The sequence below is a fragment of the Caenorhabditis remanei genome, chromosome II, assembly GCF_010183535.1.
Source record: "Caenorhabditis remanei strain PX506 chromosome II, whole genome shotgun sequence".
NCBI classification, from domain to species: Eukaryota; Metazoa; Nematoda; class Chromadorea; order Rhabditida; family Rhabditidae; genus Caenorhabditis; species Caenorhabditis remanei.
In genome coordinates this window covers 13,483,175-13,507,261 of record NC_071329.1, presented here as the reverse complement: position 1 = coordinate 13,507,261, position 24,087 = coordinate 13,483,175, and the positions used below count along the sequence as shown (strand labels likewise).

The 24,087-nt window shown below is 39.0% G+C and overlaps 9 protein-coding genes across 9 annotated transcripts; 4 read left to right on the top strand and 5 right to left on the bottom strand.

The window, feature by feature from the left end:
- Positions 1 to 1,496: 1,496 nt before the first annotated feature.
- GCK72_006676 (uncharacterized protein) lies at positions 1,497 to 5,178 on the bottom strand (the record flags this gene model as incomplete). The annotated part of the gene is made up of 5 exons (XM_003109857.2): positions 1,497 to 1,667; positions 2,154 to 2,691; positions 4,356 to 4,820; positions 4,864 to 5,039; positions 5,086 to 5,178. The coding sequence occupies 5 exons, from the start codon at positions 5,176 to 5,178 to the stop codon at positions 1,497 to 1,499; spliced, it is 1,443 nt and encodes a 480-aa protein (XP_003109905.2).
- A 475-nt stretch (positions 5,179 to 5,653) lies between these two features.
- GCK72_006675 (uncharacterized protein) lies at positions 5,654 to 7,506 on the bottom strand (the record flags this gene model as incomplete). Its single annotated transcript, XM_003109982.2, has 3 exons — positions 5,654 to 5,872; positions 5,920 to 6,474; positions 7,411 to 7,506. 3 exons carry the CDS (start codon positions 7,504 to 7,506, stop codon positions 5,654 to 5,656), a joined length of 870 nt encoding a protein of 289 aa, XP_003110030.2.
- Positions 7,507 to 8,788: 1,282 nt separating this feature from the next.
- On the top strand, positions 8,789 to 9,697 carry GCK72_006674 (uncharacterized protein; the record flags this gene model as incomplete). Its single annotated transcript, XM_003109778.1, has 3 exons — positions 8,789 to 8,935; positions 8,983 to 9,450; positions 9,503 to 9,697. The coding sequence occupies 3 exons, from the start codon at positions 8,789 to 8,791 to the stop codon at positions 9,695 to 9,697; spliced, it is 810 nt and encodes a 269-aa protein (XP_003109826.1).
- On the bottom strand, positions 8,944 to 11,502 carry GCK72_006672 (uncharacterized protein; the record flags this gene model as incomplete). The annotated part of the gene is made up of 3 exons (XM_053725736.1): positions 8,944 to 9,256; positions 9,465 to 9,724; positions 11,392 to 11,502. The coding sequence occupies 3 exons, from the start codon at positions 11,500 to 11,502 to the stop codon at positions 8,944 to 8,946; spliced, it is 684 nt and encodes a 227-aa protein (XP_053589930.1).
- On the top strand, positions 9,960 to 11,276 carry GCK72_006673 (uncharacterized protein; the record flags this gene model as incomplete). Its single annotated transcript, XM_053725737.1, has 4 exons — positions 9,960 to 10,109; positions 10,153 to 10,620; positions 11,035 to 11,133; positions 11,184 to 11,276. 4 exons carry the CDS (start codon positions 9,960 to 9,962, stop codon positions 11,274 to 11,276), a joined length of 810 nt encoding a protein of 269 aa, XP_053589931.1.
- Positions 11,503 to 13,216: 1,714 nt separating the features above from the next.
- GCK72_006671 (uncharacterized protein) lies at positions 13,217 to 14,870 on the bottom strand (the record flags this gene model as incomplete). The annotated part of the gene is made up of 4 exons (XM_003109869.2): positions 13,217 to 13,336; positions 13,380 to 13,662; positions 14,076 to 14,558; positions 14,602 to 14,870. 4 exons carry the CDS (start codon positions 14,868 to 14,870, stop codon positions 13,217 to 13,219), a joined length of 1,155 nt encoding a protein of 384 aa, XP_003109917.2.
- Positions 14,871 to 15,305: 435 nt separating this feature from the next.
- Positions 15,306 to 16,460, bottom strand: GCK72_006670 (uncharacterized protein; the record flags this gene model as incomplete). Its single annotated transcript, XM_003109814.2, has 4 exons — positions 15,306 to 15,456; positions 15,502 to 15,629; positions 15,677 to 16,231; positions 16,347 to 16,460. 4 exons carry the CDS (start codon positions 16,458 to 16,460, stop codon positions 15,306 to 15,308), a joined length of 948 nt encoding a protein of 315 aa, XP_003109862.1.
- Positions 16,461 to 16,764: 304 nt separating this feature from the next.
- On the top strand, positions 16,765 to 17,179 carry GCK72_006669 (uncharacterized protein; the record flags this gene model as incomplete). Its single annotated transcript, XM_003109967.2, has 2 exons — positions 16,765 to 16,871; positions 16,915 to 17,179. The coding sequence occupies 2 exons, from the start codon at positions 16,765 to 16,767 to the stop codon at positions 17,177 to 17,179; spliced, it is 372 nt and encodes a 123-aa protein (XP_003110015.1).
- A 2,176-nt stretch (positions 17,180 to 19,355) lies between these two features.
- Positions 19,356 to 23,833, top strand: GCK72_006668 (uncharacterized protein; the record flags this gene model as incomplete). Its single annotated transcript, XM_053725735.1, has 10 exons — positions 19,356 to 19,449; positions 19,496 to 19,638; positions 19,687 to 19,899; positions 19,952 to 20,668; positions 20,715 to 21,188; positions 21,236 to 21,962; positions 22,020 to 22,213; positions 22,266 to 22,751; positions 22,805 to 23,180; positions 23,481 to 23,833. The coding sequence occupies 10 exons, from the start codon at positions 19,356 to 19,358 to the stop codon at positions 23,831 to 23,833; spliced, it is 3,777 nt and encodes a 1,258-aa protein (XP_053589929.1).
- Positions 23,834 to 24,087: the final 254 nt, after the last annotated feature.

The following is a 24,087-nucleotide window of genomic DNA, read 5'->3' as shown; positions in this document are numbered from 1 at the left end:
AAACAACACTTGAACCTATTCATTATCACCACTTCCTTCATCTAATTACAGGGTGACGCCATCTCTTTCCCATTTCAAAATTCTAGCCCTTTAAAGCGTCTTGTAGTCCTTACTCACATTTCCTTCAAAATAGAACAATTTATGTCTTGTCAAAATCACATTATCCTATTCTTCCCGCTCATTCACAGCAAAAAAAACCAAAGAAGCTGCGAAAAGAACGAATGGAAATGCAGGAACTCAATTAAATATCACATATACACACACACCCATGTGCTCCTTCTCTCCTCTTTTTCTGTTCCATCTCTCTCGTTTTTTCCGTTTGATTTGGTCTTGGGTGCCCTCATAAATAAAGACAAATCTCGGATATCTGGAGAGAAGAAAACGGGGAAAAAAGGAATCGGAAAAGGTGATGGATTAGGGTTCGGATGGGATTCCGAAAGGGGATCAGACCCTTTTTTCATTCGAAAACGTGGAATTGGAGCAGCTCAGCTTCAAAATTGCAATATTTATGGTCTTAAAACAATTTCAAAATTTCTTTTTCTCAACACTCTCGAAAAAATTCCGCTCAAAAAAACTTGCTAAGTTTGGCCTAGAAATCCAGTTGGTGAGAACTCGAAAAAACATTTTGGCTCAAAGTTCGGTAAGTAATTACTCTGTGGGTCCCGAACTCATAACCGATCGCGTATGGGTACAAAACCGCAACCGGTTGAGTTTCACTGCCGATCAGCTTTCTCGAGAACGTGGCAGCCCACTCGGGACTGTGATAAATTGGGGGCCTCTCAATCATAATTTTGATCATAACTTTTGCGTTCTCTTCTCCTTTAAAGGTAATAAAATTAATAAAATTTTTCAATTTCAAGACTTGAGGTACCCAAGAGCACCCTTTTTTTGAAATTTCGAGAATTAAACTCTTAAAAATAGAGAAAAAATTGAATATTTGATTCTTAAAAGTTCGCTCGAAACTGAAAAATCATCGCTCCTAAATTAGATTTTAGTAGCGAACAAAAAAGGGAACGACACTGAAAAAAGAGGAGTGAGTAAGCAAAAAAAAGAGTGAGAGAAAACAGAAAAAACGGGGGCATAGAATTTCCGTGTTTTTCATTTTTTCTCTTCTTCTCTTCTCTTCTTTTTTCAACGTCGTCGTTGTCGGCTGTCAAAGAAGAAGTAATTATTAGTATGACTTCTCTGCTCCGCTCTTCTCTCTTTCCCATTCAGAAGCATTTGCTCAACTTGTGAAAGAGAAAAGAATCGATTTTCAGACTATATTGACTATGAGCATATTCTGAAAATGGATATCAAAGGTGTCCGATTTCCCGTTTTGTCCGTCTTTTGGTGGGGGTGTATATTGAAGAATGAAAACATCCGCCTCAAATCAAAACACGAGATTTTTAATGAAAGATCAAGAGGAAAGAAAATAAAAACAAAAATAACAAGATGTTAGGGAATAACAGACGGAATAAATAGATTTGGAATCAAAAGAGAAAAAAGTTAAAGAATTAGGTATTCAATGCATTCTTTTTGACATGTACTCTCTGCTTGTTGATTTCTTTCATTGCTTCAAGATGGGCGTCTTCTTCGTTTTCTTCTTTTTTGGCTATTGGCACTATCTGACGACGACGGAGATGAAGTGGCTGATCTTTGGCAGATAATGGAATACGGTTGAGGTACTGAAAGTGAAAATTTGGTTTTTTTTAAATTTAAAAATTTACAGTACCATGCAAAAAAATAAGAACTTTTTCCGTTTTCAGTTGAAATTGTCCAACTTTGAGAGGGTGTCATAGTAATTCTGATTGCCACACCCAGTAGATTTTTAATGAATTATACAGAACAAAGATAGAGCTTTATTTTTGTAGTTGACAACAAGTACTCCCTAGCACGTTACACATCGACAAAGTAATTTCTCCCTCAAATCGCTCATTTTCAGTGCAAAATAGCGCGATTTTTTAGCTGTTGTCTTGAAATGACCATAACTCTTTAGGGAGTGCCCGTACAAAAAAGTTGTCAACTATAAAAATGAAGCTCTACTTTTGATCTGCCTGATTCATCAAAAACCTACTGGATGTGATAATCAGAATTACTATGACACACTTTCAAAGTTGGACGATTTCAACTGAAAACGGCCAAAGTCTACAACCTTTAGACTGCTACTGTACCTGCAAATCCACAGAATTCTCGGTCATCAGAGTTCTTCTCTGCTGATAAACCACTGCAAATGCAGTCATAAAAGCATCAACTCCAGCTCGATGCAACCCAGTCACCACATTTCTCTTCTGCTCTCTGAAATCTCGCGTCAACAATCGCTGTTCGAATTTCGCATCTTTCCACGCCGCCTCATCGGTTCCCGTCTTTTCAGCAACTGACTCAGCAACTACATTATTATATCTTCTCTTCCGTTTGAACGACTTTTTGTTCTCTTTAATTCTTTGCAAATCGATGGCTGCATCCACGTCATGCAACATTTTGCATCCTTTCGCTGATCTCAAAGCATGACAGAACCCATGAGCAGCGAAGTATTTGCAAGTGTGAATATGAAGATCGATAGGGATTGCATGATCTGGAAATCCTTCTGGAAGACGGACATCCACTGTTTCGATGGCATCTTTCAGCACTTTCAGACGATTTTCTGGGTTTGGGAAGACTATTTCAAGGTGATATCTCTTGTTTTGACGCTCAATTTCGTTGTCTCCCTGGCTGAAAATAAATGAATTAGAATGAAGACTCTTACAAGGGAAGTCTTTGGAGACGTAGTTTTCAAACGATCTATAAATTTGGTTATAGGTACTTTCGACTACGGGGAGTCCATTTTTGTAATTAAAACCGACTAAATGGGCCCATACTCCCAGGGGGCATTGAGACAGGGGGCATCGTGCTCATAGGGGGCATTCACTCAGAGGGGTCACTAAATCTTAGGGGGCATTTCACTGATACTCTTAGGGGTCATTTCTCATATTCTCATAGGGGACATTGACCCTCATTCTCAGAGGGGTCATGGAAATTCTCAGAGGGGGCATCAATATTTTCAGAAGAGGCATCAGTTTTCTCAGAAGTGTCATCAGAAAAATTGCTATAAAAGTGTTTTGAGAAATTTGGCAGAAACTCAATGACAACAAAGACTCATCGACTTCACATTTGTTTTAGCCCAATGATGTGAGGCTAGATATTAGAGATTCTGAAATGCCACCAAAAATCATTCACAACATTCCCCATCTTTCTAATATGTTAGAAATGCCGCCAGCTTTTAATCTATGAAAAGTATTTCGAAATGCTCTACAGGTCACAAATAAATGATATCTAGTGTCATTTTGAATACAGTTAAAAAAAGCATGTGAAACTTGAAGTTTTTAGTTAGATAAACAATTAAAATATTGAGACAATTAGTGAGGCTGTGGCACATGCTCAAAGCTGACTGCTTTTCAACTAAAAACTGCGAGTATCGCGTTCTTTTTGGAGAGTATTGTAGATATAGTCAATGAGAGATTGTCAATGAGTATTGTAGTCCTTGAGAAAAATGTAGTCATTGCGACGTGTATTCAATGATTTTTTGCCGATAAATTACACAATGATTAAATAGATGTTTTTTGAAAAAGTTACTAATGACACTGATTATTTCAATACATCTTCTACGAAAAGATTATCCAAATAGAAGCTTTCTGACAAACGAACAAAAATTTTATACGAGAAAGAAATAGCAAAAGAGCCTTTGATATTGGGGTTGTAAATTATTGAGAGAATCTTTTCGAAGGAAAACTTTTTGGAGGAAAATAACATTTAATCAAAATTTCTCAAAGCCCGCGAAATCAAGTTTATCTGGCCATCCAATCATCGAAAACTAACCGTATTCAACTTTCATAGCAATTTTTCTGATGACACTTCTGAGAAAACTGATGCCTCTTCTGAAAATAATGATGCCCCTCTGAGAATTTCCATGACCCCTCTGAGAATGAGGGTCAATGCATGAGCATATGAGAAATGACCCCTAAGAGTATCAGTGAAATGCCCCCTAAGATTTAGTGACCCCTCTGAGTGAATGCCCCCTATGAGCACGATGCCCCCTGTCCCAATGCCCCCTGGGAGTATGGGCCGTTCCAACTCGGCAAATAGTATACTCAAGATATTCTCATTTTTGCAACGTACGAGCACAGGTAACCGCAGGGTCACCCAAATGAAACCGCGCGGTGGCGGATATGCGGCCGATTTGGAATTCCTTGTGAAAAAGCTTAACCACATGAAAAGTTTGGCTCGCAGAGACATTTAGCCGGTTTCGACTACAGAAATGAGCTTCCCGTAGTCAAAAGTACCTATAACCAAATTTATAGATCGTTTGAAAGCCGAGCCTCCAAAGAGAGAAAACTCACGTTCTTCTAAAAACATATTCCAGATAAGAAGATGTATATCTTGTCTGATACTCTGCAAGATACTTTGAATCAGCTACTGGCAAGAAGTCATCTGGGAACAGATCACTCAAGTTGTTAACGAATTCATCAAGTGTCTCTGGAAGATCGACTCCATACATTTGTTTATAGAGAAATGCCAAATCGATGAGTCCATTGTGAAGACAAAGAGTTGAAGAGGATCCGAGAAGTTCACGGAAAAGAGTTTTCAACGGACAGTTGACACCTTGAAATTGAACTCCGGACTGAATGAGACGATTGAAATCGAAGGAATGTTTGGCGAGAAATTGAAGTGCAGATGGTTCGATTGTGAATGGTTTTTCGGAAAGTGTCAGAAGATTGAACACTTGAGTCTCGTAACGAAGAGATCGACGTTTCTCTGATTTGTGGGTCAGCTTCATTGTAGTGATTCCGACGGAGAGAATACTTCTGAAATTAGGGAATTCATTAAAGAAGTTTTCTTTTGTCATACCTAGTATGAGCTGCATCCCGAATCGCTCGATATCTCTCCTGCACATCTTTCGACCGTAATCCTTGACCTCCGAGTCCGCTCAACTCTAAATCCATCGCAATAAAGTCTGCTGACTTGATACAAACCAGCATGTACGGCCAGATTTTCGAAAAATTGTCACGATTCACTTCGATAATCTGAATTTTTCAAAATTTTTTGCTGTTCTGGATAGGAAATGCTAACTTGAATCTCTGAGAATGGTGGTACGGTATCAGATGACGCTGAACTTGTCGCTGAGGACGATTCTGATTCGTTTCCTGCTTGCTCATCACTCATTTTTCTCTGAAATACGTTTTTTTTTCATTTTTCTAAATTAACCAGACTTGCAAAATCTCAGCCCGGAGTCAAAAATGTATACAATTTTTTCACAAAATGTTTGTCAAAAATAATCAAAAATCCAATGTAAGCTTGAGTTTTTATCGATATTTTGAAAAAAAAAAAAAGACGAAAATTCGACTTTTTTGCAAAATTTTTTTTTTTAATTTCGAAAAAATCTAAATTTTTGCACTGAGACCCGGCCTGTTGCAAGTCTGAAAATAACTGAAATGGAAATAAATGTAAGTAAATTCAAACGGTGAGATCATTCAACACACGGGCACACACAAAGGGAAAACAAAGAAGAAGTCGGAGAAATTTCAAAACTTTTATTACATAAATGGCAGATGGATTGACTCGTTGGAAAGAAAAAAGAAACAAATTATAGCAAAATACTGATTTTAGAAATTCCAAAAGAATAAAGTACTAAATTGACCTATTGATCCTTTTTTTCCGATGTGGAAATTGAAGAACCATTTTCGTTCGAATGTCCAGCGGCACGACGATCACGGGAGGCGGCAAGAGCACGAGAGACGGCATCCCAGAGTCCACCCATGAAAACTGCACAGAACAGATTCTCAATTGGGGCGAATGGATCGGTGACGTGGAGAATGACAGCGGAGAGCTTGAAGTAGACGAAGAATCCGACGATAACCTGGAATAATTTATTCTTTTGAATTGGAATGTTTATTAGAATATTACCAAGTAGATAAGATCGTGTGGAGCTGTCAAATAGGTTCCACTCTTCTCAAGAGCTAAAACTGAAGCTGCAACGACGCAAGCTTTGGTGGCAAATGATGGGCGGAGCAACTCATTGTGAGTTGGCAACCAGACTCCTCGAACCAACTGCTCCAATGTTCTTACGATTCCAGATCCAGCTCCTTTGGCAGTTCCAACAAGTACTTGAACGAGATACGAGTTTGGATACAACTTCGCAGCATGTGATACTCCATGAGACACTTTATACGCTCTCTTCACTTCCTTCATCACGGCGAGCACACATTTGACCGGTGTGATTTTTGCAATTTTGTAGATTCCATCGAATGGTGCATAAAACACACAGTACCAGACAAATGTAGCAAGAATCACATCATCATGTCGTTTGAATGGAGCGATCACAGGTTCACCGAGTAGAAAATTGGCAAGGAAGGCGTCGGCGAAGCACATCAACATTGAGGAGAGCCAGCAGGAGAGTGGATGCTTTCGGGAGAAGATCGAAGCGGCACTTCCCAAGTCATCACGGACTTCGATTATCATCTGTAATTTATTGTATTCAGTGAATTGTCTACAGTAACTCGAATTTTCTACTGTAACCCATTCTTATCTACAGTAACCCAAATTGTCTACAGTAACCCATTCGCATATTTATAGCGTTTGGAATTCCGAAAGATGATTCACACTCAATCATATTTTATATTGTTTCCTTCTTATTTTTATGATCTTTATTTACATATTTCTATTTTCCCACCAACATTCTTTTTTTCCAATTTCTTTCATTTTCCTTGTTTTTTGTTCCCTCAGTGGCAACTATGACTCAAAATCTTTCATAACAGATATGAGATCATCGAAGGGAACACGAGGTCAGTTTTTTGGTGTCAACAAACATAACTTTTCCTGAGTCAGCCGATATTTGAAGTAACTTCAAACATTAGGATCACGGTTGCAGAGAGCACGATTTTTGTGGACAAGTGAGTGATATAGATACTGGAGTGACATAGAGCAGATCGTTGTCTTGAATTCTATCAAAATAGCTTTCGACTACTCAGAATTTTATCCCATGAGCTAGAGAGCAAAACTCATTTTGTGCAAACTGGCATCAAAAAGACACTGTTTGCACATTGTGATGTTTGCAACATAGTATTGCAACAATGACTTCCTGAGAAACAATTGAACTATTTTTGGGTATTGTTCATATGTTTATGTTATCAGAAGCCAACTTTTGAATAGTAGGGTTACTGTGGGAGCTCTTTGTTTCAAAGAATAATTCTGATAATTCTGAGCATCTCCGGAATTCAACTTTACTTGTATCCCTGCCAACTGACTAATCTGCCCGACACGGAAGCCCCGCCTACTCTACCGAATTCTCCAACTATATTTCAATTTCCTGCCCAATAGCCCCGCCCACTTTTTCTCATATATTTCATTTCGATTCCGAAACCCGCCCATTACGTGACTATTCGATCGTCCATTCACCTTCAACGTCAATTGAGGTTGTCTTTTTGCATCGTCGTCCGTCAGTTGCGCAGGTATTGGGAAAGACACAAACAAATAGCGGCCAATTTTTGCCATTGCAATTTTTCGGTCTTTCTCTCTCTCTCTTTTTTTCGAGAATTGTTGTGATGTGTGTACTTTTCTTGTTCAGTATGAATCTCCCTTCTCTTCTCCTCCTTTGCCAATTGTCATCATCATTATTACTTCACTTTTTTGAATTGTTCAAAAGAACTTCATACACAAAAACCACTCAACTCTTCACACTTTCACTACTATCTCCTCTCTTTTTATTGATGTTGTTGACAATATTTATTGAAAATAACACACTTGATTTGAGTTCCTCCCTAGATTGTTTTTCAGAAGGTACTTTTTGAACTGAATGACGTTCAGTGATGATTATAAAAGTCAAATCGTGTCTTTTTGTGTTTTCCTTATCACTTTCATACGTGACTTTTCTCTGTCATTTCCTGGAGAGTTTTGGTTATAAATGGAGGAAACTTTGGTTCGAGTGTGTTAGTCAGAAGTGCAAATACACATTTTAGTAAGGCGATCCTACTCAAACAAGACCCATAATTAGTTTGAAGAAGTCTTCTAACCATAAGAGATTATTAAAACTGGCATAAACTCCGTTCAGTTAGTTTTTAGTCCACTCGAAGATATTGGGTACTTCCCACCCAATAATCATGTCATCTTTCCGATATAATCTGTACTCAGATTATGTCTAATCGACTCGTACATCTTCCGAACGTTTCCGGAGACATTGGCATATATCCTCTAGTTATCCCCTCTCATAACAGGTCATTTGACCTTCTCCTTCCACTTCTTTTCACTCCAAGAGAACCTTGGCAATGATCCAAGTCGGTGACGCTTGCGGTCACTCATCTCTCCCTATTCTTCTACCTTTCTCATTTACCCGCTATCACTCGACCAAATCGGCCTTGCCCACAACAGTCAAGGAGGTCATATTTGTTCTGTTCGACTAAACTGTCAACTGTTTTTCTTTTTCTGCATCGGGTGCACACACACTCACTCATTTTCTCTTTTTCCTGGCTGTCTGATACCTGCACCTGCCAAACCAAACATGACTAATTCTCTTCATCTATTGTCTCTATTGTGTTCGAAATCTAGGTTTTTCTGATATTAAACGAAAACAATTTTGTTTCATATGATTCATCATCAAAAACTATAAATAAAATGTAGCAGTTCTCATTCTTGTTGTAAAATTTCTCGAATTCTTCCGATATCTTTGGCCTTCTTCTTCTTCTTCCTTTTCTTTCTTCTCTCAATAATTTCTGACAGAGACCGTTTTTCTGTTCATCAGAGATCATCACATTTAATTTTGATTGTAATTGAAGGTGAGATGCCGTCAACTAATTTGATTAAACGTGACTGGGAGAAGGACCACGTGTATTTGATTCAATTCCCAAGAGCCGGATTGATTCCAACTCCATCTCCGTATGCATTCAAAGTGGAGACATTCCTGCGTATCGCCGATATTCCATACACGGTAATTAGTTAGTCTTGGACTACTAAATTAAAGAAATGTGTTTTCAGAATATCGACAATGAGTTCAGCAAGACGTCCGCTCGTAAGCAGATCCCCTTCATCGAGTTGAATGGACGTCAGCATGCCGACAGTTCGATCATCATCGATAATCTTGTAGAGCACTTCCACAAGACTGAGTTGGAGAGCTTCTCTGCTGCTGATAAGGCTATCGCCAGAGCTTTCTATGCTCTTATTGAGCATCATCTCTGCTGGGTTTCGATCTATTCTCGTGGACAAGATTTCAACTGGCTCGCCACCCCAGCAGGATTTGGACGTCAGTTGACTGGAATCAAGGGATTCGCTTTCAAGAACTTTCTCGTCAAGAAATTCGCAAGTACAGTCCGCGGACGTGCTAAGGCTCAAGGAATGGGAACATTCCAGAAGGAAGAGATTTTGGATCAAACCAAAAAGGATCTCGACGCCTTGTCGACTCAGTTGGGAGATAAGAAATATCTCTTCGGAAACAGCATCAAGGCCGTAAGTTATCTAACAGTTGTGAAACTTTGAATCTGATTCTCTCTGATTTCAGATTGATGCCACTGCCTTCGCTCATCTTGCCCAACTCATCTACACACCACAATTCAGTCCAGAAATCAAGACTCATTTGGAGGAGAAGACACCAAATCTTCTCGTCTACGTGAAGCACATCAGAGACGACTACTGGCCAGATTGGGAGGAGACCACCGAGACGATGAACATGAACACGAAGTGGAAGAAAGACTGAGTCTAGGATTGTATAAACTTGTGTATTCTGGAATTTGATTGTCAAAAAGTATTATATTCTCTATTCTAACAACATTTCTTCTTTTTTTTTAAACCTGTCAACCTAAACTTTTACCAAAGAAAGTTATCATCATTCCAAATAAACTTGAATTGAATCCGAACTAACTTTGTTCATTTTTCAGTTAGAAACTTCAGTTGGTCTTACTGTAACTATCATCGACACATTCACTTAACAATTCGACTTCCAACAATTTCTATTCAGAATGCCGAAGGGTCCAAAACTTGTCAAAAAAGACTGGGAACAAGATAAAGTCTATCTGATTCAGTTCCCAAGAACAGGATGTATCCCAAGTCCTTCTCCATACTCTCTGAAATTGGAGACATGGCTGAGAATGGCAGGAATCGAGTATGAGGTGAGAATAACTGAAATATGCTTCGTGTATTCGGTAAATTCAGAATGTGAGCAATGAGTTCAAACATATGTCGAATCGAGGCCAACAGCCATTTATCGAGTTGAACGGGGAGCAAGTATCTGATACTTCAATCATCATAGATACTCTGGCAACAAAGGTTCAAGGAAGAGAGCTCAACGAGTTGTCTACCAAAGAGAAATCCATCGAGCGCGCCTTCTACACTCTCATCGAACATCACCTCAATTGGATGGGATTCTACTCTCGTAGTCAAACATTCAAATGGATTGGAACGGATGCTGGATATGGGAAATCTTTCAGTGAAATCAAAGCATTCTTCTTAAAGAAAGTGGTTGTTCCACGTTTCGAAAGAAAGCTGAAGGCTAAGTGCGCAGGACAATGGATTGGAACATTGACTAATGAGGAGAGAATTTCCGAGTTAAAGAAGGATATCAATGCGGTTTGTGTTCTACTCGCTGACAAGCCGTTCCTCTTCGGAGATGAGCCCAAAACGGTAGGTTGCCTTACTAGGGAAGGTCATGAAGTCCGTCTGGAGATATGGTGCGTGACCTATATCATTGGAAAGCTGAGGAAAGGTTGATTCTAAATATACATTTAGTTTTTGCCCTCGAGGCCAGGAATTCAAAAAAAAGAGGTCAAAGTTAGGAAAAATGATAAATTATCACATTTCTGACTCGCTTTTTTTTCAAATTTCGAGTGTAAAAAGGTGATAACTTGTCATTTTTCCATACTTTGACCTCGTTTTTCTCGAATACTAGGCCTTGAGGGCAAAAAACTGAATATATATTTTGAATCAGCGTATTCTCAGCTTTCCAATGACATAGGTCACGTCTTATATCTCCAAACTGACTCCACGACCTTCCCTGTTTAATTGGAGATGAACTTGAAGTATTCTTCAATTTTTTAGATCGACGCTACTCTATTCGGACACCTCGCCGAGATCTTCTACACTCCACAGTTCACTGGAGAAATCAAGAAGTATATCGAGACAACTACTCCAAATTTGGTAAGAGGATATAGGATTGAAATCCTTGAGGTTTATCCCATTATTTTCAGATTGCATATCTCAATCGTATCAAGGAGAGATTCTGGCCGGATTGGGATGAGATTGGACAGACACTGAAAATGGACACAAAATGGAAACAGTGAACGTACTTGCCTAACCTCTTGCATAATCATTTCTACATTCCCATGATTTTAATTCGAGTATAATTTTTTGATTTTTCCAATCATTCCAATTTTTAAATGAATAAAGATAACTAACCAGTAGATAATGTGCAACATCGAAGTATGGATACATCTTGAGCCGATGCAATTGTGCACCGGCATCAAGAAGTATCTCCTGATCGAGCTGGAAACTCTCCGGAACCACCATTGTTTGAGTTGATCGAGACTGAAACAAAAAGATTATATTTATTTTCTGTCAGACATCACATGTACTTTTTGTCTGATAACTAAAATTCAGTGAGGTAGGAGAAAAAAGAAATTGATAAGAGTAGAGGAAATGAAGATATCGTTCCCAATTTACGTCAATGAAGTGGGAAAGGAGAGGAGAAATAGAGGATTCGCTTTCTTTTTCTTACGAAGACAAAGTTTAATGCACTTTTCTTTTTATTCTAATGTGACAGCACTCATCAGAACATTTTTTGTTTGTAAAACAGCAAACTTTTATGAGAAAAATAACGAGAGAAACGAAGAAACGCATATCCTCTCACTCTCTCTCTCTTATTCTCTAAAAACGGAAGGAAGTGTGAGTAGCTTCTTTTGCAAAAGATTATCGGGAGGGCCTTTTTTGAATATATAAATGGAGAGAAAATGAAGTTTTCGAGGAGAAGAGATATAGCATTCGGTGAGAACTTCAGAATTTTGGATTTTAAAAAGTTGACTTCGAGAAGATGAACTTCATCTGATGTATTAGCTCAGCACAGTTCTTACAACTGCGCTCCACCAAAATTCCCTTGAAAAATATATATTTTCTCTGAGTCTCTCAATTTCGCACACTGTTTTCCTCGGTTTCGGTAGAGCGCGGTTGTAAGAAGGATGTTAAAATCAAGGACTCTAAAATTTTCATCGGAAACTAACTAAATTTTTTGCATTCTAGATGTTAAACTCATTTTTCAATCGAACCCTATAACTGATGATGATGAGGGCAACCGTTTTAAAGAGCAAGCCATTCAAAACCTTAGTTATTCTAGCAATTCAGGTACTGTGATCTCGAATTTCAGAAAACAATGAGAATCTAAAATCCAATTTTTTAGTTTGGCTCTCGTAAAGAGGAACGAATTCCTAAAGAACTCACTATCAGTTTTGTATTGAGAATGATCTTGAAACCGTAATGTCTCCGGAGGAGCACCAGTAACTACATTTCTAGAACCAGTTTAATCCAAATTTCCAAAAACATCAAATTCATCAAGCAAAAAATTTGACGAAGTAAACAAAAAAGCTGTAGTGTTTTAGTAGGAGAGAGCACTCTTCCTTCTATCAACTGCCTATCGAATCAGTGGTGGAAATGAGACGAAGCACAGCGCAAGCAAGGAAAGAAAAGAGAGAACCGAACTTTACACACACAACGAATGAGAGATTTCTCAGAGTCAGAGCCGCCCCAGATATCGCTTGCAATATATCTCTCTCTAGCTATTTCTACTCCCGGGAATCTATGCTTTCCCGAGACGAAGAAGATGGCCAACGTCGTTTTTCGCGACAGATGTTTAGTAGAGTGGGGGGAGAGAAACACTAATTTTTGGTTGGTTCTTGTTAGCTTCCGTTCTGAACCTTTTTGAAAAAGAAAAAGAAACAGAAATAGGTGATTGAAGGATGTCAGTACATGTGTGTCTTGTCTAATAGTAAATCTAATACACCTTAAATCTCACCTTTTTAGATCCATTTGTCCCATCGATTCCGGATTTTCTCTGAACTTTAAACGACAGCTAGTGATGGTAATAATCCATAGAGGAAAAACGGCAACTAGGAAAATAATCAAAACAACGATAGATTCATAAAAGGGTTCAGAAAAAGTTAAAAACTCCAAGATCAACAATTTCCAATAACAAAAACAAAACAAAAAGAAATAACAAGAAGGCTTTGATGGGCTACCAATTGATGGGATGAGCGATTGGATTAATACGAATGACAACGTTACTAGCAGGCAGTGAATCCGATGTTTCCTCAATAGCAGCTTCCAAACGAGCGAATGTTCCAACGAGAGATTGCTGGAATGTGCAAAATTAATAAATTAATGAATACAATCCTTACCATTTCGATAATGAAATTGCTGACAGCGGCGAACTTTTGATGCAATTTGTCTTCGTAGACGATTCTTGAACCGTGAGCATCCATAAGTATTGTAATCAAAGCCAACGCTTTTCCACTGATATCAATCTTAGACAACTCTCTGTAAATTTCTGTGAGCGATGTCATGATGTCGATTGATTCAGAAACGGTGAGAACTTCAGCAGTCGCTTCGGTCATTGGTTGTTTGGAGAAGTTGCGAGCGAGAACTTGGCACACTTGTTCTCTTCGTTCGTCTTCTGGTTTTCTGGAAAGTACTTTTGTAATCATTAAAGAAATTTGAAAACGTTACTTTTTGTTTTTATTATACTCGCAAACCGGGCCGGCGCGTAACTTGCTTCTATGTTATGAGCTGAAAAATATACCAAAATGTAGATCTCGTCGAGTTCTATGCCTGTGACTTACTACGGGCCGGATGGCTGATCGTTATTGTGCCGCGGACCGGTAAAGTGCCAAAAAACCCGAAAACGGCTTAAAAACCATTCAAGCCCGGCGCGTAGTAAATCACAGACATAGAACTCGCCGAGATCTATATTTTGGTGTATTTTTGACCCCACAACATTGCGTTTGAAGCGAGATATTGCAAGTATCCTATGTACTTTCTGAACTATTGAAAATCTAGAATTCCCCGAATTCGAACATAAATATTGAAATACTTACCCAGCTGCTAATTTCAACAACTCCGCCAGAATGAACTCAGAAACGACTCTCGCCGAATCATTAAGCACAATTTCTACCACATTTGTCTTCTGTTTCTCAACACACAATCGCAGAAACACGTCTTCATTTCGATATGAGAGAATGCGAGCAGTGACAACTGCAACCAACATCGCATCAAGTGTCTCCACATCCGAATCCACGTCATCTGCATACTTTCTAATTGCATCCATCAATTGAGTTTGTTCAATCGCCGAAAGAGCTCCACTGGCCTCTCCATTCGAACATTCTTCAAGTTTCTCAGTCAATTGCTTCCATCTTTTTTCTTTTTCTGGATTTTCTATGACATTTTGAATGCTCTTCATGACGGTTCGAACATCAAATGTGTCAATCGGATTGACTGCGAATGAGGAGAATGTTTTGGCTTTTGCGGTCACACCAAGTTTTGCTATAGCTGTTGCTGTCAACGAGTCGATTTTAGATTTTCTGTAAGAAGGCAGAAAGATAGTAAACTTATATGTATTCTTACGGGAATGGAACGACAGCTTCAGAGGTTGGACCAACCACAATCAATTGTTCTTCCGAACTATCATAAGTGATCTGCGTTGGAAGAGTTTGTCCGATTGGCCATCTCAGAACTTTCTTTGCCAGAGCAGCGGCCTTACTGGCCTTTTTATCAGTGAGCTGAATCATCAACTCTGTATGTTTCTTGTTGCTTCTTGACTGTTGCTCATCGTCTTCAACGACTCGATCGAGCTCGATTTTAAGGTATGCATTCAGATCGAGTTCCAGATGCATTCTGAAAAATATTCAGAAATTTATATTTTTTCCAATCGAAGCGAAAAAAAAAATACAAAGCCAGTTTCAAAACTGGGGATAGGAAGAAGATATATGTGAATAATTTGTGTAAAAAATGGTTTAATTTGAAGCAGCAAAAAAGAAAAAAATATGATAATACAATGCAGTAAGTAAAAATGTTAGAACCCGAAATTAGGGTAATTGAACAAATGGGTTAGATGGCGTGAGTTTGGTAAAATAATGGCAACAGGAAAGAGAGCAGAGATTCTTCTAAACGGGGGGCAGGTTGATATAGCTGCTGAAATTATAAGCTGTGACTCGGTATTGACTAGAAACATGAGTAAAGCGAGAGAGGGAAAAGGGAAGGATTCAAATATAATTATTAGAGGGGGAAGAAAGGTGCCTTTGGCAATTTTAATCACGAAGGTTTTATATTTAGTTGTTCTTTTTGTCAGTTCCATTTGACATTTGTTGTTGAAGAGCTGCTTTCTTCTTTTTCAGCATTTTTTCTCGTTCTTTTGCAAGAATCTCTTCTTCTGACATGATTCGATTGCTATGAATTGCTTGTTTGGTGGCATCAACAGCTCTGTAAATGAATATATTACACGTTTTAACAGGAAAACACCATTACTTTGCAAAGGCATCGATAATTCCGCCCATAAAAACTGCACAGAGAACATTCTCAATTGGAAGGAGAACGTCATGAACGGATAGGCAGATCGATGCAAGTTTGAAGTAGATGAAGAAACCAACCACGCACTAAAAACAAGATAACTTTGAATTTCAATTTTCGGTGATGAACTTACCAAATAAACCAAATCGTGTGGAGCAGTTACATACATACTGTGCCGCTCTAATGTGAATACCAAAGAAGCAATAACACATGCTTTTGTGGTAAATGATGGACGTAGAATTTCATGATTCGTTGGAATCCATGTTCCACGTGCCAGTTGTTCAACAATCTTGACGACTCCGGATCCGGCTCCCTTTGCAACTCCAACGAGAATTTGCACGAGATATGACTCTGGATAGATTCGTCCTGCATGCTTCACTCCAGAAGCGATTTTATGAGTCCGTTGAATTTCTTTCAGTACTGATAATATCACTTTGATTGGAAACCAATTTGATAGTTTAAAAACAATATCAAATGGCGAATAGAATATGAGATACCAGACAATGGAGCCGAGAATCACATCATTATGCTGTTTGAGTGGTGAGATAATGGGTTCGCCGAGGAGAAAGCACGAGAGAAAACTGCCAGCAAACGACATGAGCATGCAAGATAACCAACAGGAAAATGGATGTTTTCGGGAGAATGATATTCCTTCCGGGCCGAGATCATGTCGAACTGATATGCATGTCTGGAAACATGTATAGTGGGTTATATTTAGTGATTTCTTTTTTATTATTGTAGGATCTTAAAACTATGAATAAACAGCTTTTATTTCCTATTCAATCAGGTATTCAAATACTTACTAGAACATAGTGAGCCGCATCAAAATATGGATATAACTTGAGCTTCTGTACATATCCGCCAGCGTCTATTAATGTGTCGTGGTCTATGCTCCACTCATCGGGAACCCATCCCATCTCTGAAAGCTTTAATTAATAAAATTGTATAATTATGTTCACAACATCTTTAGTTATTATTTTTTCAAAATAAATCAAGTTTGATTGGAAACATGAAAATTAAAGTCAGAAAATGGGTATTTTAATTACGCTAAACAACACGCGCGTTGCGGAAACACCGGAGTGTCGTTGCCAATTTTATTTTCTGATTCTCACACGAAACTCGCAATAAATATATCGGAAATTGCTACTTGTCAGATTTTACGGCTGAGAACCTGAAAAAAGGAAAGTAAATAAATATATGATCTAAAAATTGCAGAGAAAGATGACAAGTCGTCTCGCGCCAGTAGCTCGCCGCCTCTTCAGCGCTACACAGATTTCTAGAAGCCTCACCAGGGCAGAAGTACCAGGAGAACAAATAGACGCAAAAAGGTAGAATTAAGACGAATAAAGCTTAAAAATGTCTCCTTTGCAGAGCTCGTCTTCTATACCAGAGCAAAAAGCGTGGAATTCTGGAGAATGACATCCTCCTGGGCGATTTTGCAGAAGGAAACCTGAAAAAGATGAACGAAACAGAGTTGAAAGCGTACGACAAACTGATCAACGGCGAGCACATGGAATGGGACCTCTTCTATTATTTATCAAACAAAAAGACTCCTCCAGAAGACGTCGAGAGTTGTCAAGTTTACCAGAAAGTTAAAAAATTCGTCGATGAGAAGAGAGTACCAAAGTCTTCATAATTTATCTTGTTTTTTTGTATAATTCCAAACGTAGATAATAGATTTATTGTTTTTTTTTTGTCGCCACAGAACGAAGTTATCAAATATAATATTTTTAATTTGGTCGATTTTGTAGTACATTTGTTTAATGCGTTTACTATTTACGCTATCTTTATTTGTACTTGAAAAGTTTCGAAGTTTTTCGTGATTTGATGATCAGCAATTCCAGGTTTGTATTTAAAAAATGTATTCATTTTTCTAGCGCCTAAGAGGCATTTCAATCACTTTTCTTTGAAAGACCCAGCGAAATGTTCAATGGGTCTCACCACGATCACCGTACCTGGAATATTCTTTTCCAACAATGTTGTTCGAGTATTTTTGAACTTTTTTAAACGTTTTCAAAGACTACGTTTCGAAATTATCGGTTTCATTTTCCCGCGTACAAGTCGTTACCAGCAAAAGTTCAGTCATCTCTGTTTGCTTTGACTGGGCTTTTCGTCTTCTTTTTTGTTTCAAAATGTGTCTCCCGTTTCGCTCCAAAAAGTATATATAATTTGAGATTGTTTGTTTCGCAAAATCTTCGAATGACCATATTTTGTTTTCACTTTCGCTTTGATCGCGATTACAAAAGATTTATCTTCTCCGACAACCACAATTTCAAAAGCTTGATTATGAATTAAACATTTTCGCGACTTCTCCGGCATTGTCTTCCCGTTTAGAAAAAATTAATGTTAAATGTCACCCAAAAAAGTTGATAGAGTTGTTCTTTCACAATACTGATAAGGGTTTGCTCATGCCTATTCCAGTTTTATAAAGCTTGGTTTGCCGACAATTGTCGGATGTTGCAATGATGCAATTTTCTCACTTTCTAAATAGATCTGTTCCTTTTTTACTCAATTCTAATCCTTGAAAGTTGTGCGACTTCCTATATCTTCCTTTCTCGTTTCCGTCTTAAATAACTTCGTATTTGCAACGCTACCCACAGCTTCTTGTCGTAGCTTTTTGTTTGTTCAGAACGTAGTTAATTTTTTTGTGCCACCCTCTGACCCCTGTCGATGACCAATGTAACGTCCATCTGTCCTATGTCAGAAGGACATCCCAAATCACATTATTCATCTCTTATTTATTTTTTCTCGTTCACGTTGTCATCTGCACAGTGTACGTGTGAGTGTGGATGTGCAACTCTATAGGCATTTTCCCATTCCAGGATATAGATCGAAATACGTTGTCTCACCCTCATTGTTGCGATACAGTCAATATCTTATACACACTAACATTCAAATTTCTCCTTGTCGTATGCTTCATACATGCCCTTCATACTCTCTTTTTTTTCCTATTAAGTCTCTCCAATATCACTTTATATTTATAAAAATATTCGCGATTCGGAAAATAATTGTTATGTATCGAAAATTCGATTGTTTCAATCCTCAACAGAGAACACCATTATTATTGTTCTATTTCTCTAACGAAGCTATAGAATTCCCGCAGTCATTGAACTTGTCTTTCTCTTGCGATCATTTCGGTTACGGTTTACACCGAGAATAGCCAATACAGCCATTTCCCCTAACACTGCCGTAGTAATAATCAAATACTTTCTCATGGAATGATTGATTATTCAGTTGGGTCGCTCTAGTATTTACGTAATTTTTCAGATTTTTTCTGAATTGCACTGTTTCTTTAGTTGGGAACGTAAAATACACCACATTCCTTGTCACTTTGTAGGTTTCCAAGAAAGACTCATTTAACGACGAAATATCTTTCACATACCTCAAAAGAACGAAATTTTATCTGACTCCTATCTTTCCGAAATGCCCATGAATATCACCGACACTCTCAGTAATGTGCACCTGTCCGTAGTCTGCTATCCCACTAATTATGTGCAATTCTATAATCCTGCATTTGTGGGCATTCAATGAGGTGTGGTTATATATAGGTTGCATTTCACTTCTTATTCTTATTCGTCCAATTTCATAAAACCGATCTCGCTTGGATTCTCTCGAAAGTCTAATGGTGTTCTTCTCTATCGATTTCAAATTTGTGGATTTTACTGGAGAATTTTTTAAAGTTTCGTCTAGTGTTCCAGAACTACACTGCTCTGAATATGTTCATGCTTTTTTCTATTGATCAGCTCTAAAATCTACATTTCTCTGCTATCGTTTCAAGCAAAATACCATATTTTATCAATTTTCAGATCAAAATGACAAGACAGAGAAGAGCGAAAGAGCGAGTAATCCCACCTAGCCAGCTGGCCTGGGTTTGTAAACCTGACGATGAATGGAACTCGATCACTCGTTAGTTTAACAGTAATCAACAGTAACATAACTTTCCTATTTTTAGCAACAAAGGAGGATATTGCTCGAGCCCATTTTGAGAATCGTCAACTGAAGCGGGATTTCATACCTTCTGTTGTATCGCTCGACTATCGTTACATCCCTGAATGGCCATCGTGTCTTGAAGATGTTGAAGAGGAATACAAACTGGTAAAACTTTCAAACTACAAGCTTATACTAATCTCTCGTTTTTTTCAGCCAAACATTGACCCATGTTTACCGTTTCAAGGCAGAGCATGTGGTGACGCCACATTACTGGAATCAGGAACAGCAAGAGGGATCGACCACGCTCAGTTCGATGCACTGTTCTACGACCTTACTATGAAAGCCAAACACATCTTTACTCCAGCATGGCTAAAGACCGCTGTGATGTATCCCCTTGGACCAGAACAAATCAGAAAAATTAAAAAGGTTTGCAAACGAACGCGACCGAATATTCAAAAAATGTTTTCTCAATTTTCAGGGTAATTACTTCAAAGACATTCGCTATCGTCTACTTGTAAACAACAACAACTCAACAGCTATTCTCGCTGTGGAAAATATAAAAAATGAAGAGTTCACGATCTCAATCATCGAACAATTTCTTGGAGAACCAACTCAGAAGACTGGCAATATCGTGATCGCTGCACCTAATTCCGGATACGCAATGTACATGAGATACGGAGAATTGCCCTTCCACGTTTTGGAAGCGAATGAGACACCGATTGCTCTTGTCTTTGATGAACATTATAATCGGAATGGAGCTCTTTCACCGGAAGTGTGGTATGGAAGAAATATCGGATGCTATGTTCGTTCCAGTCGAGTGTTAAGCGATCCGGAGAAATCGTGGCTGAACACTCGGTGCAATCGAAACGATTTGAGACACAGACGTATTCGACTATTGGAATTCAACTCCCCGATCGAAAGGAACGTCGCTGTGTCAAATGGTCGATTCGAATATTTGAACGTCCTCTTCTGTGATGCTATGTTCAGTTGCACTCAACCAACTGATCAAATTCACCTCTACATCACCTACGAAATCGAGCCGAAGTATCTCGAGTGTGTGGCAGTAACAGTAGCTCATGAGAATGATAAGCAATTCGTAGAGTCTTCATTCAATTCTCATGGGCTCACTGTTAATTATTATAATGATAATTGTCGGAAAGAACCGTCGTTGAAATACGAGCCATCTGTCAAAACTGTAAGTTTATTGTCAGTCTGACAAATTCTATAATAATATCTTTCAGATGGTTCTACACAATTTCCCACGCCACTTGAGAACCTTCGAGTCTCGGAAATGGTTGATTAAGCGAATCGCATCCAGAAATTTCTTCGACCTTGAATCAATCGAGCCATTCACCGAACGTGATTCCGATTCTAATCGATACTGCAGCTCCGTAAAAAATCAAGAGATCAAGTTACTCATCGAATGGCAACTGTATAAAAGTGGTTACTTCAATAATATCTACCGTCCAATCGACGCGCCATGGACTGACCATATGCAAGGAGGATTGGGTGCTCGAAACTTGCTCAGAGTTGTGAAAGAGCGTCCCGATGTACCTTGGGTAGTGAGGAGAAAGAACGTTGGACCGAATCAACCGAAGGAGAAATTCACTGTACACTTCCAGAATATTGAATTTGGAATTAGGTACATTGAACCGCTTCTTCGTGAATACCATAAATGGCCGCTCTGTAGAAACAATTCGGGAGACTGTTATGGAGTAAGTTGACTCAAATTAATTCCATATGTAATATGTTTCTTTTTTAGCCTTCTTTTACTCCCTGCTTCCGTCGATCCTTCACAATCAGTCGGGTTGTACGAATCGCTATTCGAACTCCACTTTATGCTCTCGACAGCAGACTTCGCAAGACATTCTCGAGACTGTCTAAAAATGAGGATGTAATGATGAAGAATGAAGAGTCAACGTATTTTGGAGTTCGTCTTCACGAAGAATGGAGAGATGGTAATGATTTCGGAATCATCGGTGTTCAAGGATGGAGTCCGCAGGGAATTCGTCATTTTGGTGGTCGCCTTCTGAAACTTCTCACTCCAAAAACTTTCGATACCACGAATCACCCGGAACTCACTTTTGGAATCGGAGAAGAATACGTAAGAAGTTTAAATCAAAAATATGAAGGAGAAGTTGTGGTGGATATCGACAAATATCGCCAAACGATTAATTTGATTGGAGGAAGAGTCACAGAAGCCGTGAACGACCTGAAAACGTATTCAAAAAACAAGGGATCGATAATAATGTCTGTTAGAATTCCTCTCCATTTCCCCTTTATCGACGGAAGAATTTTGGAAGTGCTCGAGAATGTCTCGATCGAACAACTCGCATTCATTTTGGGAGTTAATCGTTTAGAATACAATCATCAGGACAAAGTAATTCTATTCGAGGGTTCCATTGAAGCTCATGAGAAGTTGATGAAGGGACTCGAAGAAATCAGTCAGGAGATTTATAAGCGTGAAGTCAGAAATCGAGAGGCACCAGGTAAATACCGCCACTGTAGAAATATATCCTGTGTTAACCTTCACAATAAAATTTCAGCTATTGCCAACCAGACCTGCCCGACTTGCATGACTGAGATCGGACAAAGCGACTTCTACCGCTTTCATTGTGGTCACAATGTATGCCGATTGTGCGTCAATGTGATGATCAAGAACCAAATTGAAGCAGCGGAGTTGAAGTTTACTTGTTTGGAGGATGGTTGCGAGGAATTCATTTCTCCAAATGAGATAATGGTAAGAAAAATGAAATAATGATAAAATGTTATCTATTCATTCTCCTTTCCAGGACATTGTCCTTGGTGACTCGCGAAGAATTCGCGATTTCGACACAATGAAGCTGGAAGAGCTCGTGATGAAAATGAAAGATGCTGTCATCAACAACAGCCATCTGAGCCTCAAACCGTGCCCAACACCAGACTGTCTGGGAATTATTTCGAAATCGAACGAAGCCACCGAGGAAGCCAAGGAATGCAACAACTGCGGACATAAATATTGTCGTAAATGTCTTCTAGACATTCACTCGGGTCGCACGTGTGAGGAACACGCAAGACTCCAAATACCGGACGCTTCGATTCAAAAGTACAAAGAGGACTCTGGTTCCAAAAATTGTCCAAATTGCAATCACTTGGTTAACAAGACGGATGGTTGCAATCACGTCCAGTGCCAGTGCAAGACTCACTTCTGTTGGGTCTGTCTGTTCCAGGCATCTGAATCCGGACCTATATATGCACACATGCAAGAGGAACACGGCGGCCACGGAGGAAATTATGAGGTTAGTTGTGCCCAAGAATGTTTCAATCCAACTATAAAAATGTATAATTTTAGATTCCGGAATTCGAAGATGGTAACATCGATGTTCAAAGAGCTATCGCTGAAAACTTGCGACTCCAAGACAGATTTCCGGATGATGATTGGGATACAGATGAAACAGATGATGATTTCGATCAAGAGGAAGAGGATCGTCTTAACCGAGAGTTCCTCAATCAACGAGGAATAAATCCCCATCTCCCTCTTGCTGAGATCCGTAGAATAAACAGAGAGCAAGAGGCTGCTGCTGCAATGATGCGTAATTTGAACTTGGCAGAACAACAACAAGTTGTTCCGGTTCCCGAAGTCTTTGAACCAGCGCCAACTCAAGCTCCAGAAATTCTTGAAGAACAAAGAGCCCTTCAAGTTCCACAAGTTTTTATGGCTCATCAAGGTAATAAGGGAATATAATGGGGTTATTCACCTCCGGAAGAAACTTGTTTCCCTCGATTCATTTACCGAAAAAAAAACAGTTTTTCGCCGTTTTTTCCGGCAAAAGAATCGAGGGGAAAAACTTATCTTCCGGACGTGAATAACCCCATAAGGAAGGGGCACTTGCTCGAAATAACAAGAGTATTTTCAAATTTATAAACTCATTATAAATCTATCCTATCTCGAAATATGCCACCTTAAAATTTTGAGTCAAAAGATTCAAACATCCAAACACCAGAAATAAACCCTTTCTGAATTCCAGAAACACTCGGAAATGATCAAATTCATCAATGGCCTCGAGCTGGTTTCGCCACCGCCCCACAAACTGCCCCTGTCTATCAGTTCACGACCGAGGCTGAACGATTAGAAGCTGAGAGAGAAACACGCCGTGCTCTCAACATTCCAGAAATACCAACTGGCGCAGCACGCCCTGCGAGATATCTGGACGAGTTTCCAGCACTTCTTCTCGAGATATGGCCGGAATACTATGAAAGTGCAGATCGTAGAGCTGTTTTGTTGACTTGGATCAATGAGTCGACCAATCAGGATGAACTAGACCATCGTGTGTCGGAACTATTCCGTTATGCACAGGACGGCGTGGATCCGGATGCTTAATCTGCACCTTTTTATTCAATTGTTCTCATTTTATTATTGTTTTAGAATTATTGCACTTATATACCCATTTTTTCTGTTCATTAACCCCTGTCACAATTTTTCTTTCAACTATGGGTTTTATTTTATGGGTATTACCAACGGGTTCCCAGCTCCCAAAACACCTCATTCCCCTATCTGTACTGCCACTCTCGTAATAAAGCATGATGCAAACAAATATATTTCAATTTATTTATTTCAAATGGACCAAGCCGTCT